Source organism: Onychomys torridus, chromosome 1, assembly GCF_903995425.1.
Source record: "Onychomys torridus chromosome 1, mOncTor1.1, whole genome shotgun sequence".
Lineage (NCBI taxonomy): Eukaryota > Metazoa > Chordata > Mammalia > Rodentia > Cricetidae > Onychomys > Onychomys torridus.
This window is the reverse complement of record NC_050443.1, coordinates 178,156,085-178,170,481: the sequence shown is the minus strand read 5'-3', so window position 1 is coordinate 178,170,481 and position 14,397 is coordinate 178,156,085. Positions and strand designations below refer to the sequence as shown.

The window sequence follows — 14,397 nt, the reverse complement described above, 5'->3', positions numbered from 1 at the left end:
CCTTATTTCCTGCTCTTCCATCATCCTGAGACGCCTGACCAGAGAGTGATGGAGAAAGTGGCTAAATCTATCACTGTTGTCACAGGGCTACCAAGAGGGAGATCCTTTGAGCCTGAAGCTATGTCTTAAATGAACAGAATTGCATTAATAATAGTAACAGAGGGCATGATTGTGGTATTATTTAAGTGATATTCCTAAATCCAAATGTCACAGCAAAAGTTTGCAATCATTATGGCTCTTCACAACAGCTGAGAACTTAAGGCTTTATAATCTCTAAGCTTCCCTAGAAATAATCAACACTGATGACAGAATGTATTGCCTTAATACTAGATTTTATTTCGGTGGTACTCAGTAGTCACATGTCAGCAACCTCCTAACACAAAGAGAGTGTGAGCAGGACATCCTCCCTCACAGTTTCTTGACTACAGAAGTTGTACCTGAGGAAAGAAAACACAAAAAGGTCACCTCTTCCTCACACAAGTAGAGATCTGGGCATCAGGACAGCCATGCCTGTTCCTTCACACATCTCCACACCCCTGCTCCAGCAGTCTGAGAAGGGCACAGACATTAGGGTATTGAAGGAGACTGAATCACCTCCCAAACTTACAATGTGATTATAAACTTAATCTACAGAAGGGCTGTCAGTCACCCCCAAATAACAAGAAGTGCTCATTTTCCATATTATTCCAGACCACTGTTGACCGTGTTTAACAGAAACTGTGGGAAGTGAAGCCATGACGTTAGAACTCCAACAGTGTTATGGCTGTATGCTTGGCTTTTAAGGAATTGTCATCAAACTACTTTCTAGAATAGTTGCATCATTTTATATGCCATGAACAGTTCCTGAGAGCCAAGATTCTCCTTGTCTTCAAACATGCTTGGTATTATCAATTTTTAAAAATTTAACTATTTAAATACATTCATGGTGGCATTTACCAGTTCGTACTTTCTAATGAGTAATAGCACAACTTTTCCTTTGTCTGCCTTTTGATTTATATTTAAAATACATTTTGGATAAGCATAATTCAATTGTATATTGATGCTAAAAACCCAGCATGATGATCTCTGTCTCCCAATCTTGGTGTTTTGACCACTTTCATTTAATATAATTACTGCTCTGGTTGTGTGTAATCCATCATTGTTCTTTGTGTCTCCTTTGTTGTTCTGTTTTTTGTTCTCTCTGCCTTTTTATGCCCACTTGGAGATTTTTAAAATTTTCATTGTATAATCTTTTGTTAATTTGTTTGCTCTACTTCTTTATTTTTACAGTGCTTCCTTTAGAATTGGTAATATACAGACCTATCTTATTACATCAACTCGCCAGTGAAAGTATACCAATTCACAGGCACAGAGCCTTGCAACAGTATCTTTCCAATTCTCCTCTCCTCTCCTTTATGATATTGTTATCATATGCTGTACTTATTCATTTCTACATTCTCCTGCACTCCATCATCAAATGCTGTACTTGTACATATACCATGCCTTCCCCCTCTGTTATCATATGATAGACTTGTACATATACCATGCCTTCCCCCTCTGTTATCATATGATAGACTTGTACATATACCATGCCTTCCCGCTCCATTATCATATGATAGACTTGTACATATACCTCCCGTCACCCACCTACTGCTACTAATATGTGTTTTCTTCTCCTGAACTTTTTTGAACAAACTGAATGGGTATTGATAAGTATAAAAATATCCTTATCTGTCATTCTAACATTCATGCCAGTTCAACTGGATGTTAATTCATTGATTACTTTCTTCACTATACTGTTTGTGTAGCTTGGGATGTTTGAGTTAAAAATGTCAGGTAATGGATTTTTATCTTGTTACTGCTATACAATTTTTACATCTTATTGAAGTGTGTTATGGGATGTAGTTATTTCCAGCCATTTCAGGTCCTGCTGAATCTAGCAAAAAACAGGACCTTACTAAATACTCCACTTGGTATCAATACAATGGCAGGCTTCTTCAGTCTGCCTCATAGAAACATGCTCTAGTCTCACCCTGGAGAGAAATGGGCACCACTCCAGTCCTCCTGAGTGACTTGTTCTCTGGCCACGGCTGGTTTATTCACGTGTGTGACATCATCAGACTGTGTCAAACATCCAACGGACTTCCTAGAACTCTAACATGTCTCCCTGTAGCCCTGTCTTCTCTGGTGGGCTGTGCCGTAAAATCTAGCTGCTCGAAACCTCAATTCTTAGCTCCATCTCCGAAACGTCGAGAGCCTACCCCCACCCTGCTATACCACATCTCGGAAGTCTCTCGGAGCTGTCAGCTGAGGCAATTTTACGGCTCCACCTGGCTTGGTTTTTGCCTTTCAGGCTTCACTGTCTACTGTTACTTAAAGTTCAGTTTCTTGAAAACTGATGTTCGTGTGTTTTATGTGAAGTTTTGGTCATTTCCTTTGGTATCTGAGGAGCCTTGGATTCCACCTCTGGCAAGAAAAGTGTCTCATTGCTTTCAGAAGGATGACCAAGTGCTTGTCACCAGAGGAAACAGCATTCTGCAGCAGAGTGTGCCTGCCACTCACAGATGCTGGGCCTGTCACTGGTATTGTCAGCATGTCTGTTCTCCCCTCCTGGCATCCCTTTGCTCAGAGCAAGTCAGTAAAAATGGAGAACTGATGTCTGGACCTCAGGCTTCACCAAGGAGACCGTGATACAGAACAGTATATATCTGTCTTGTATTAACATGTTCCCGACAACCTAAGTGGCAATTTGGTGAACTCGTGAAGTCTGGGGGATGATGCGCATGTGAGTCACACACATAGTACTAACATGTCTGCCAAAGGAAACGTTCTTCTCCCTTGTCTAAGAATCTATCAAAGTGGCATTCCTAACATTCAGCACTGTCTCCTAAAAACACAGGAGGTCTTAGGAAGCAGAAATGGCTGGAACATGCATGATCCTCTATGAGAGATGTGAACTGTTTTAGTGTGAATAGACACATTCAGTCCTTCTTATCTTTTTGGTTCTGATTACTCACACTTTGCCATCATTTCTTTTCACTGTGATCTTTGATGCTCCCACTCTGGGTAGAGTTGGGTTGATCACGTTGTTGTACCAAATAAATTTAACCTTTTGCAAATCTCCAACATCCACATCAGAATCGAATTCACTGACATGAGCAGTGCCTGGATGCAGAGAGCCCCTGAGAAGTTAAGATGTCAACAAAAAAATATGAACATGCATAAACATGCACAGAAATAACCATACACATAAATATACATATGCATAATAATATATGTATATTTTTCTAAAACCAGTTCATATTCCATTTTAATCAAAGTTGTTTGATTAAACATTTGTCAATTCCAATGTCTGAAGTAAATTTACACAAGTATTTGAGCCCAGTGGTAGATTTTTCTATCAATAACTCAGATTTATGTTAGTCATCTTTAACATGGACTCAAATGTGTCTTTATCATAATTCTCATAGTTTAATAAATGATGCTATTTATAAAAAATCTTTTCTTTACTATTGTGTAGAGAGTAATTACTTACTGTCAGTCAAATGTCAGGCAACAAAATAAATATGAGTGGTTTCCTCAGAAAATATCAGGAAAAATTAAAAATATAATTTTGGAATTTATTAATGTGTAGGGCTACAAGACAGCCTCTTTTTGTTATATGTGGTTATATGCTACATACATATAATAGAGAAAAATCATTATCAATGTACACAAGAAATTCATAAAGTGCCAAAATTTAAGAAGCACCAAGTGATATTTTAGACATTTTACTCACTTGAAAATTTCATACTGTTTAGAGTTTCCTCCACTTCCAAACAAAGAAACTAAAATGTGTCCGGTGACCTTCTGTCCTGACAGGGTGACAGACACCTGATACCGCCAACCTGCATAGGAGGTAACATTTGCACACTGTCAGCTTGGGAAGGAGTGGTACTGAGGACAGGCTCACACACACCCAGCAACTCAGATTGTGAATAATCCGTCGAGTTGTTGGCAGGTCTTCGGGTAGACTATCACAGTTGTTTTCCTCAGTGTTCAGGGTCAGCATTGGAAGTGCAGATGTAAAGAACATTTCCAGAGCTGATGAACAAGGGCTTTTTCTTTTCTTTTGTTTTTCAAGCTGAGAGTCTAAGAAGATCATCTTGTTCACCTTTTTGGCTAGGAGTGCAGCTCCATGGTAGAATGCTTTACTCACATTTATCAGACTCTGGGTTTCACACCCAGAACTGTCTGCACCTCCCCAAAGGAAAACAAAACTAAAAATTAATAAAAATAAAACTTACGTGCAAAGTTACTCTGATCACCAGTGTTCAGATAAAATTTCTGGAACAGTTCTTTTGTTTTCCCAGGGTATTTGTCGGCGTAGTGACCCATCTGTGGGCACCCTCCACTCGGGCATGGGAAGCACTTGTCCTGTAAAATCCAGGACATGATGACTGGCAATGTTTTGACTTTTAATAGGGCACTATATTTTTCTACATGTTTATAATTGAGTCAAATCTAATTCTGTCCCTGATGATCATGGTGGGTCAGTAAAAAGTTATGTGTCTCAGTGAAAGTTAATAGTACACCTCATTATCCACAGGTTAAGCCTTTGATTTCATTGTTAGATTACACAAAAATATAAAAACCACAACATAGAATAATTGGTATTCATGTATTTATGTTTCCCCTTTTGCCTCTGGAACTTCATTTGTTCTAAGACATTCACTCTCTTGCTAGGTGATTAGAATTAATTTTAGAAAGAACAAGAAATGATAGTGTCTGCCAAGCACAACAAGGTCCATTCAGAGGGTAACAGGCTCAAAACTCAGGTCCATCTCCATTCCCTTCACTTCCTTGGCATGTTCACATTCTCAGAATCTGAGTCTCCCAGTGTGGAAATAAAATGATCCAGCTGTCTGTTAGCCAGGAAGCTGGCATCTAAAGAAGACAGGTACAAGAAAATGCTCTCCTCAATCAGAGATTATGGTAAAAAGGACCAAGCACAAACAACAGAATCGGAAGGACTGACAGCCCAATTCGCACTCTGGAGGGTATACTGCTCCACAGGAGAGGTCCTGGAGGACTTCTTAATCAGAAGATTAGATGACAGGCCTGGAGGAGTCTTAGGTCTGGATACCAGCAAACTAAGGAGAGACTAAGAAAGCCAGGGAGAAATGTGCTAGGCTTTCTAGGACATCTCCCAAGAAGAGTATCAAAGTCCCAGACTTCATCTCCAAGTGTGTTCATCCATAAGACAGACAGGTATGTGACCTGGGTTCTGAAGGAACCAGGAGACGGTACACCCAGGGACCACAGCCATCCATCTGCCAAGAACACAGTTAATTGGGTCATCAGTAGGATTGATCTGGACCCATACCCAATTGAATGGAATCATTCCATTTTGTTGCATAGAACCTAAACATTTTTTGGATCATTTGTTTACAGGAAGACAGTTAAAAATCAATCTGGGAGAGGTACTCAGCTTTTACTGTATAGAAAATTTATATGTGAATAGGATACATACTCCTCTACTATATTGTGATTATTATGTCCTTTGTTGTTCTTGTTCTAGGCCCAGCACTTAACATGTGACTGATTGCTTTACCAAGGGCATTTAGTATGACATCTTCACATTTCTAGATGAAGAAAAGGTCGTAGGGAAATGATATACTTTGCCCAATGTCATTTAAGTCCTCATTCTTAATAACTAAGGTATATCTCTCTAGTACTTGTGACTTACATGGAATATTGACTACTTGAAATTTTCTTTGTTGGATGGAAGTGGTTAATTTTGTTCATTAAAAAAAAAAAGCTATAGTGAAAAGTCAACTTTCCAAAACCTAAGTCAATAGAAATGTCATGTTCAAGATTACACTGAAGAAGTCAACCTGGATAGAAAGCATGACAAAACTTGAAAACTACTGGTGAATATATGGCAACAATGTATCCATATGTCCATAATTCTGTAGTGTAAAGATCAGCTTTAAGCACTGGGCGGTGGTGGCTCATGCCTTTAATCCCAGCACTGGGGAGGCAGAGGCAGAGGCAGGCAGATCTCTGTGAGTTGGAGGCCAGCCTGGGTTACAGAATGAGTTCCAGGAAAGGCACAAAGCTACACAAGAGAAACCCTGTCTCAAAGAACAAAACAAAACAAAACAACAAAATAAAGATCAGCTTTAAATAAAATCCCCCATGTTCATTAGCATACTCTAGACATGGCTCTTAGATAGTTACAAACTAGCATTTTATGTGTTTCTTTAAAATTCTCCATCCCCCAACAAGACTGAACATTTACCTGAGACAGAGAAATATCAGAGCTATGTTAAGTAAGACATTTCCACTTACAAGCCCATTATTCTAAATCTCTGCTTTTTGTTACTAAAATGCATATGCATGAGTTAATATAACAAATACACAATTGTAAACAGTCAGTGAATGACATCATAACAGTGAGTCATACCTATAAAGAGAATCAGTCACAAATTCAAATAGGGGTCCAGAGACAGAGCTCTTGGCATACATATGACTGGATCTCCAGCAATGAGGGGTAACAAAATAAAATACCAAATGAAATCCACCAGGAAGAGGGGAGCTACTTACCGCAGCAAAAACATTGTAAGAGGTACAAGAGAATCCAGCAAAGCCAGTTGGGTTGACAATGCTGTCAGAGTAATACTTGTAGCTTCTCAGGTGGTTACAGGCAGCAAAGTTACGAGTTCCTGTGTGTAATGTCAGTGTCAGATTTTACCTTATGATGAGAACATAGAGCTAATAAATGGGTGATCTAGTCAGGGCAACCTCATGGAGGTCACAACACAGAACAGTTTGTGAAGTATATGTAGGATGTGACACAGAAATTAACACATTTTAGAATCATAATAGTTATTAAGCAAAATGGAAAAGCGACTTAGGAAGGGAAAGTCTGGTCCATATACACATGTAGATATGTAATATGTTCCCTGAATTGGGTCCTGGAGAACTGGAGCACAAAGACTAGAAAGCCAGCTCAGCTGTAAAGAACATCTGTTGCTTCTACAGAGGACCCAGGTTCAGTAACCAGCACCCACATGGTGGCTCACAACCACCTATAACTCCAGTTCCAGAGCATATGAATTTTTATGGCTCCCACATGCACCAGGAAGGCACATATGTGTCGCCCTTAAATACATACAGACCAAATACCTACCAAAAATAAGTTGTTGTTTTTTTCTTTTTCTTTTTTTTTTAAAGAAAGGAAAAAGTTGGGTTGCAAATACAATCTCTGCCTGAGTTTCCCATGCTCACTTGTCACAGTGGAACTCACATCTCAGAGACACAACAGAAGGTCCTTTGGTATAGAACATATAGGATCTGTACAATTCCAAAGTGGCTAGCAAGTTTAACAATGAGAAACATGAACTTTCACAGTGGAAATCTTTGTGTGCACAATGGTTTTTACCTTCCCAGATTCCATCGATGTCAACTATTTGGGAAAGAATATTCTTCTGACATCCTGGCATTTCTACTCCTCCATTTGGAAAGAAATCTAGGTGACCCACAGGTTGGCTCATTCCAAATCCTGAAGATTTTTAAAAATAATGGAAAGTTTCTATTACTGTATGATCAAGGCACTGTCAAACATTCTAATAGCGAGATTAAAATCCTCCAGGAGACAAACTGGAGGAGCTCACCTAAGTTGGGGACAATGGGGGCAGCATCTGTGTGAATTGCATCCACAAACTGAGCATCACTGGGGTCCAGTCGGACTTCTTCAGGTGTACCCTGGAAGTAAGGTTCGGCTGGGTCCAACCCTGGAGCAAATAGGATGCGTCATCAGTTACGTCAATGTGTGAAGTCACCTTCTCCACCAAGAATTGGTTACTATGCTGAGGTGTGCATGGAGAGAGGTGACACATTCCCTGGCTGTACCTCTGCCTCTGCTTGTGGATGTTTAGCTCCCTCAGGAACCCTGCTCACCAGCAGCAGTTCCTATCCTAGCAATCACTGAACTAAAGGTTCTTCAGGCTAAAGATTTCCACCAGATTCTAATCTTCCAGGAAGACAGAGGCTTTCTGAGATTTAGTCCATGGTCTGTCATGGTACAGCACCTGGCAGAACAGGCCGTGGTAACTAACTGTAAACTATGGGAAAGAATGTTCTGGAAGAATGCTTTTTAAATAAGCCAATGAAGATTCTAGATGTGCCCATTGATCCAAATGCAACCAGCTGTAAATGGATGAATCTCTCCCGCCCGCCTATTCCTGAAAAACCAGTCAGAGGCTTAATATTATTTACAAACTGTTTGGTCTATGGCTTAGGCTTATTGCTAGCTAGCTCTGACATCTTAAATTAACCCATTTCTATTCATCTATATTTTGCCATGTTGCTGCGGCATTACTGGTCTGCTGGCATCTTGTTCCTTGGGCAGCTGGAAGGCATATCCCTGACTCCATCTTTCTTCTCCCTCTATTTCTCTTGGATTTCCCGCCCTCTAAATACACAGAGGAAGCAAGATGAGAATGTCTGTCTGAGAAAAGTTACCAAGCCATGTGGCTAAATATAGATAAGAATTATGGGTTAATTTAAGTGTAAGAGCTAGTTAGTAACAAGCCTGAGCTACCAGCTGAGGATTTATAAGTAATATTGTCTCTGAGTCAATTTTTTGGAAGCACTGCAAGGTATTTGAGAACAGGCAGGCAACAAAGAAACTTCCACCTACAACCAACTTTTCCAAAACATAGAACAAGAGAATTGCCAGGTCAGCACAGAAAGGTGGAAGATAGAGCAGGAAAGTGGCTGTTCCCTGAAGTAGCCATGTCTCAGATAAGGACCGCAATATCTTCCTTGTAAGGTTGCCTGAGCCTGTGGACCACTGTCAAAATGCAGCCAGTCTGCAGTTACAAATGGCATTTGGAATCTAATTAGCAGGACCCAGAACTGGAAGTCCAGACAGCCTGTCTCCTCCCCCAGCAATGGGATTGTAGTTGTCAAGGCTGAGGGTTTGTTATCTACTAGTATTAAAACAGAGTTCAATTGATCATACACAGACTCTACGGATCTAAGTCTACTGTTATTTATGATATTTATTACAGAAACTTAATTTTTAAGTATCCGAAAATGGGAAAATAGGCATAATGCTTCTGGGTGTTCTTAATTCATGTTTAGTTATATGTAATATGTTTAAATATTAAATAATGTGATGATGAGCAAAGATTGAAAGTGAGAAAACAGCTCACCATGTCAGGGGGGACTGAGATCTGATCACCTGACACAATTCAGAAAGGGTAAAAAGTTCAGAGCAGACCCACCAAAGTTCTCTCCTGTGCCCCCTGCAGTCCCCACAGAGTGTACAGGCCATCTGCTTGTTTAGCATTTGTTGTTGGACTAACCTGTAATTCTCCCCATGGTACCCAATGTCCTCTTGCCGGCCTCCCCAGCAATGTGGGAACCCAGGCTGTGGCCAATGAGGTGGACATTGTTAAGTGAGTAGCCAAGTTCAGACTGTTGAAAGAAGAGCCTCATTAAAATGTTTTCAAGTAATACAAAATGCCAGATGGCCACAAAGAAGTGCCTCCAAACTTCGGTTTCTAAGAAGACGCTACCTCCCCTCAGAGCATCCCCACCATCACTATGAAGGAATGGAAATGAGTTAGCGTGTTCTCCCACTGCTGAGAGAAAACCCCTGAAGGACATATGAGTCATTATCAGAGATGGTGAAGCAAGTATTTGGATCAGAAATCCATGAGGCAATTACTCAGGCACATTTGAGTTTGACATTTTTTAAGACTTTCCTATGTCCCAGTCAGACCATCTTGTTGCCATTGCTTCTATTCAATAAAATAAATGAAAATCAGGGAGATTGCTCAGCCCGCAGCACAAGGACCCAAATTAGGATCCCCAACACCCATGTGAAAATGGAGGCATGCCTGTAATCCCCATGCTAGAGGCCAAGACAGGCAGGTCCTTAGAACTCAATCCTCTGGTGTAGCAGAACTGATGGGTTCCATGTTCAGGGGAGACTGTGTCAAAACTAGGGTGTATGGCAATCCAGGAAGACACTCCTCACACATATGCACAAGCATGTACACACACCCACATGAACATATGCGACACACAGACACACAGACACACAGACACACACACACACACACACACACACACACACACAAATAAATAAAAACAAAAAATAAACATAAGTATGTGGCTGATCTCAGCATATCAAATTTTATAATGAAGGGCAAAATTAAAATAAACCCTGGCAGTTTGGTGCAATAATTCATTAGATGAGTGGTTGCTTAATATGAGCAGTCCAGGGTTCATGCCCAGAACTAAACTAAACTAAAAATACTAAAAAAAAATTCAAGAGATATCACCTACCTAGTTGCTTAAGTTCATTTAATTAAACATAGAAACTAGTTATTGAATTAAATAGGTTATTAATAAATCCTGAATCGAGACATGTGCAGGGTGAGCCATTTCCTAAGGAAGTGTGTTAGTGGTCTCTCTAACACACTTCCTTTGGAAAGTATCATGGGGTGTCATCTTTAATCAAAGAGAGAGTATTGTCTTATTTAAATTTGTCCTTATCAATCATCATACCTACTGATTTTGTCATGGAAGGAAAATTCACACAGCAGTGTCTAAGGGGTTTTACATGACCCAGGACCAGTTACCTGAAGAAAGTTAGCCAAATATGCCACTTCTGCCCCCACAACCCGAACATTCTGGGTGGCCTGGGTATATGTAGTTCGGGAACCACCTTTCCAGTCCACACAGATGCAGTTCACACTCTCGACTCGGAACATGTTCTGATGGAAAAGACACAATTAGCAGTTAAACAATCCAGGTTCTTCATTCACTGCTGATAACATATTCGAAGATTTGGTAAATTCTTGTCTTAACCTGCACCATAGCTATGACATTAACCCCAAAGCTATGACCAGAATCCTAGTCTCTAATGAGTAGGGAGTTCTTCCTCAAGTCCAGCACTGTCTCCAAACCAGGTGTAGCCCCATGTGGGACCTGGATTTTTGGGATTTCCACTGCAGCAGATTCATGAACATTTGGTATGGACAAAAATATTGGACATTAAAGGGTCCATGCTTAACTGGAATGCTCCCACATGGCAGCTTCTCTTGTTAAAAGTCTGAAATATCTCTGCATTAGTTACTAAGTAACATGTCCTGGAGCCACTACATAGCTCTATACCCCATATTCCAACTGTCCTTGTACCCACCACTACCTCCTCCGTCCCTACCCCCTACCCCAGCTCCAGGCTCAGGCAGTGTCAGACTCCAGTGTGGTGGTGACCAGCATTTGTCCTTAGTTGGGGCCAAGGTCCTGCTGGTCTGTAACACACTTCCTTAGGAAAGTATCATGGCTCACCCTGCACATGTCGGCTAGCCAGTTTTCTTCTCCCTTGTCGACGAATCCATGGATAATAAAGCGGGTTTTTCTGTCTGTTTTGAAATTGGAGTTCCTGATACTTGATGCATCTGCAGTGATTTGCTATTTGGGATAGAAAAGTATTTTGGATCAAGTTTTTTCTAGTAGCTTCTAGAATCATTTGTATGTGGATAGAGATGGTAGGTAGGATTCTAGAAAGCTCACATAGGTTAGCCATTCACAGTCACCCCCAAGTTGCTATTGTCCGCTTGTGATATTTGACTCAGATAATATGTCCCCCCACAGTGTTTGTCATTAAGATCTTTAATGTAAGTCTTTGTACATATGCCTGTCTATGTATGTTTATAATATTCCTTTAGGTATGGTGGAGTAACAGCTCAATAAATCCAGTGTAAGTTGAAAATACTATAAGTGTGTTTTGTTTTGTTTTGTTTTGTTTTGTTTTGGGCAGGGTCTCATGTAGACCAAGTAGCTTCAACTCACTAAGTAGATGAAGGTGGCTTTGAACTCCTGAACTAGGCTCTAACTTTCAAGTGCTAGGATTAAAGGCACTACCATATCTGACTGGAAAGTATCATACTTTGGAAATATATCATAAATACCTAACCTAGCTTCTGTCTCACTTCACCACAAATAGAGCTATCAGCCATTCACCTTCACGATTGGTGCAAAGCTGAAAGCCGTGGCTCATTGCTGCTCCTTCCTGTGGCTACAGTTCAGCATATTGCTAGTCCAGAAGCTTCTGCTGAAGACTACTATTTTCCAACCAAATCCTGTTAACGTGAACCATCTTAAGTGGATTTCTTATGTGTCTGTACTATATTAGGGAATCTTATTTAAAGTATACAAATACAATATAGCATATTACTTATTATAATATGCATCAGTATGCATATTGCATAAACATGTAGAATCTATCCCTGTATATTTTAGATGACACACTGGAGATAGGACATGAATGATAAGAATTGAATGGCCATTTATAAATTAAGTTTTTTAAGAGTACTTAATCTAACTGCTCTAAAAAGTGAAAAAGACACACACTCCACCGTCTCCTGTATTTTCATTAGAAAGCTTGGATATTCGTATTAATTGCATAAAGCATGTGAAAACTTAGTCCTGAAAACAATAGCTTTTCCTACCTGGTAGTTGTTTGGGTTCTCATTGGTGTACAGGAGAAAGCGGGTGTTGATCTTTGATGGACTCCAGGGCAGTGCTTTGAGGGGTCTGTCTATAGTTCCTGACCATGGAGCATCGTTGCTGAAGCAGCCAAGTTTGTCGTAGCAGACTTCTTCTCCTGAAATCACCCACAAACATTTCAAAGATGTTTCTTAAACCGTTTTAATGTTCAATCGACCAATGCAAGTTGAATTGCATCTTGTGGCAGACTTTCTTCCCCTGCTTCCTCAAACACTCTCTAGCTCACACTCACAGAGGAGGTGTCAAAGACAACACCTCTGCCTCTGAGACCAGGTCACTTCCCTCAGGTTTCTGCTCAGTATCAGTCAAGGACTTATTTTAGCTATTTGACCCAGATGCTATCTTTGGTCATTGGTACCTAGATATGTGGTGGCCCTTTGTCCCAGGAACTGGTGGTAGGTATGATTGTGGTGGTAGGCGTGTTTGTGGAGGCTCTCAACTCCAAGTAGTTAGTATCTACCTTTTATCTTTATGCTTTGGGTGAAGAATTTTATGTTCTATGCAAGGGCCAAACTTTGTTTTTTCATCTTGCCTGAAGATGTGGATGTCTGACTTGTATTTGAGGACCATCCTGGATTTCTGTGATGTAGAAGGTACTCACATAGAAAATAACAGTGCTTTGACAGATGTCATCTGGCATGCTACTCCATGAAGGTACAATTTAAAGAGTTCTGGAGTAGCATGAAGCCAAGGTTAATGGGAGAGTAAGAGCAGCAGTGTTGAGAGGACTGCATTTCTCTGAATTTTACTATGTGCCAGATGCTGAACATGATGATTTACTCTAACTGAAGCCTCACAGTCATTCACAAGGCTATCATCATACCTATTTCAAGCACAAATATCCTCTAATTCAGAGGGCTTCAGGGTTTTGCTCAGTATTATAGAGTTGTCAGTGATAGTTAGGTTCAGATGCCTCCCTTGGCTTCAGAGGGGCCAGGTGCAGAAAATAAATATTCCAGTTAAACTGGAAGATCAGATTACCATTGCATTTTTAGCACAATGTCGTGTATGATTTGTCTGCACTATTACTTGTCTGAAAATAAATTGAAATGAGCATTGGGAACTGTACCTCACAATACTCCAAGCTCTGTGCTCTTGACCCCATGATAAACTCAATTTGTTGCTAATCTTCCTTAATCCTACATTTCTGTTAACTAAGTCCTCATCCTCATCAAGGTTTGAGCCCAGCTGTCATTGTCTTCTGGAAAGAACCATACAACAAGTCTCTCCCATCTCCACATACATCCTTTCTTACCAGCTACTGCTCCCAGGAGCACTGCAAATGTCCACAGCAGCAGCATCTGCACAGAAGGGAAAGCATGGCTGAGTCTGGAAAACTCAGGTTTTGAAAGACTGACATAATCCCATTCACTCAGACTTGTGGGGGAAATGGGTGCAATTAACAAATTGTCTCAAAATCATGTTTCTGACTCACCGTGGCGGGTCCGTCAGGTTCCACGGACAACAAGGGAACACTGAGATGTCCTTTTATAGGAGAGCCGAATCTTTCCAAGCAGTGTCATGGAAAAGAGGCACGAGGAGGGAGAGGCTCCAAGGACATATTTCTAATTTTAATCACAGATAAGCCCAGGTTGGTAGTAGGTTGTGTTACAAGGTGTTCGTGGGAAGATGAGAAAGTGCTAGATATGGAATGTTCTCGACCAGTGTGCTCATGCATGCCCAGAACCACGGTCTGTTCATGCTCCTGTGAACAGCTCCTGTTCTCCCCATCTCTCCTTTGCTCACCATTCTCTCTAGATCTGCGGACATGTGAACTCTTTGACAACAGCTGTCTTGAAGACCAGCTCTGCTGGCCACATAGCTCATGCAGCCTCTGAGTGACCC

The 14,397-nt window shown here is 40.7% G+C and overlaps 1 protein-coding gene across 2 annotated transcripts; it reads right to left on the bottom strand.

Annotated features, from left to right (window-relative positions):
• Positions 1-305: 305 nt before the first annotated feature.
• On the bottom strand, positions 306-14,009 carry LOC118570577 (pancreatic triacylglycerol lipase). 2 transcript variants are annotated; one of them, XM_036169223.1, is made up of 13 exons: positions 13,988-14,009; positions 13,808-13,853; positions 12,495-12,649; positions 11,332-11,454; positions 10,620-10,754; positions 9,336-9,447; positions 7,638-7,757; positions 7,406-7,525; positions 6,568-6,686; positions 4,266-4,395; positions 3,758-3,866; positions 2,997-3,161; positions 306-437 (listed from the first exon to the last, which is right to left on the bottom strand). In XM_036169223.1, exons 2-13 carry the CDS (start codon positions 13,851-13,853, stop codon positions 374-376), a joined length of 1,398 nt encoding a protein of 465 aa, XP_036025116.1. In that variant the 5' UTR covers positions 13,988-14,009; the 3' UTR covers positions 306-373. The 2 variants fall into 2 exon arrangements, with proteins under 2 accessions (XP_036025116.1, XP_036025107.1); XM_036169214.1 differs by lacking the exon at positions 13,988-14,009 and having other exon boundaries at positions 374-437; positions 12,480-12,649.
• Positions 14,010-14,397: the final 388 nt, after the last annotated feature.

Bases quoted from the DNA above. Each gene is read 5' to 3' on its own strand.
- LOC118570577 (XM_036169214.1), bottom strand. From the start codon at position 13,853: ATGCTGCTGCTGTGGACATTTGCAGTGCTCCTGGGAGCAGTAGCTG. The intron at 11,455-12,479 runs GTTTTCAGGACT...TATCCCAAATAG, and splicing joins ACCAGGTAGGAAAAGCTATT to CAAATCACTGCAGATGCATC. The intron at 3,867-4,265 runs GTAAGTTTTATT...CCTCCTATGCAG, and splicing joins TGATCAGAGTAACTTTGCAC to GTTGGCGGTATCAGGTGTCT.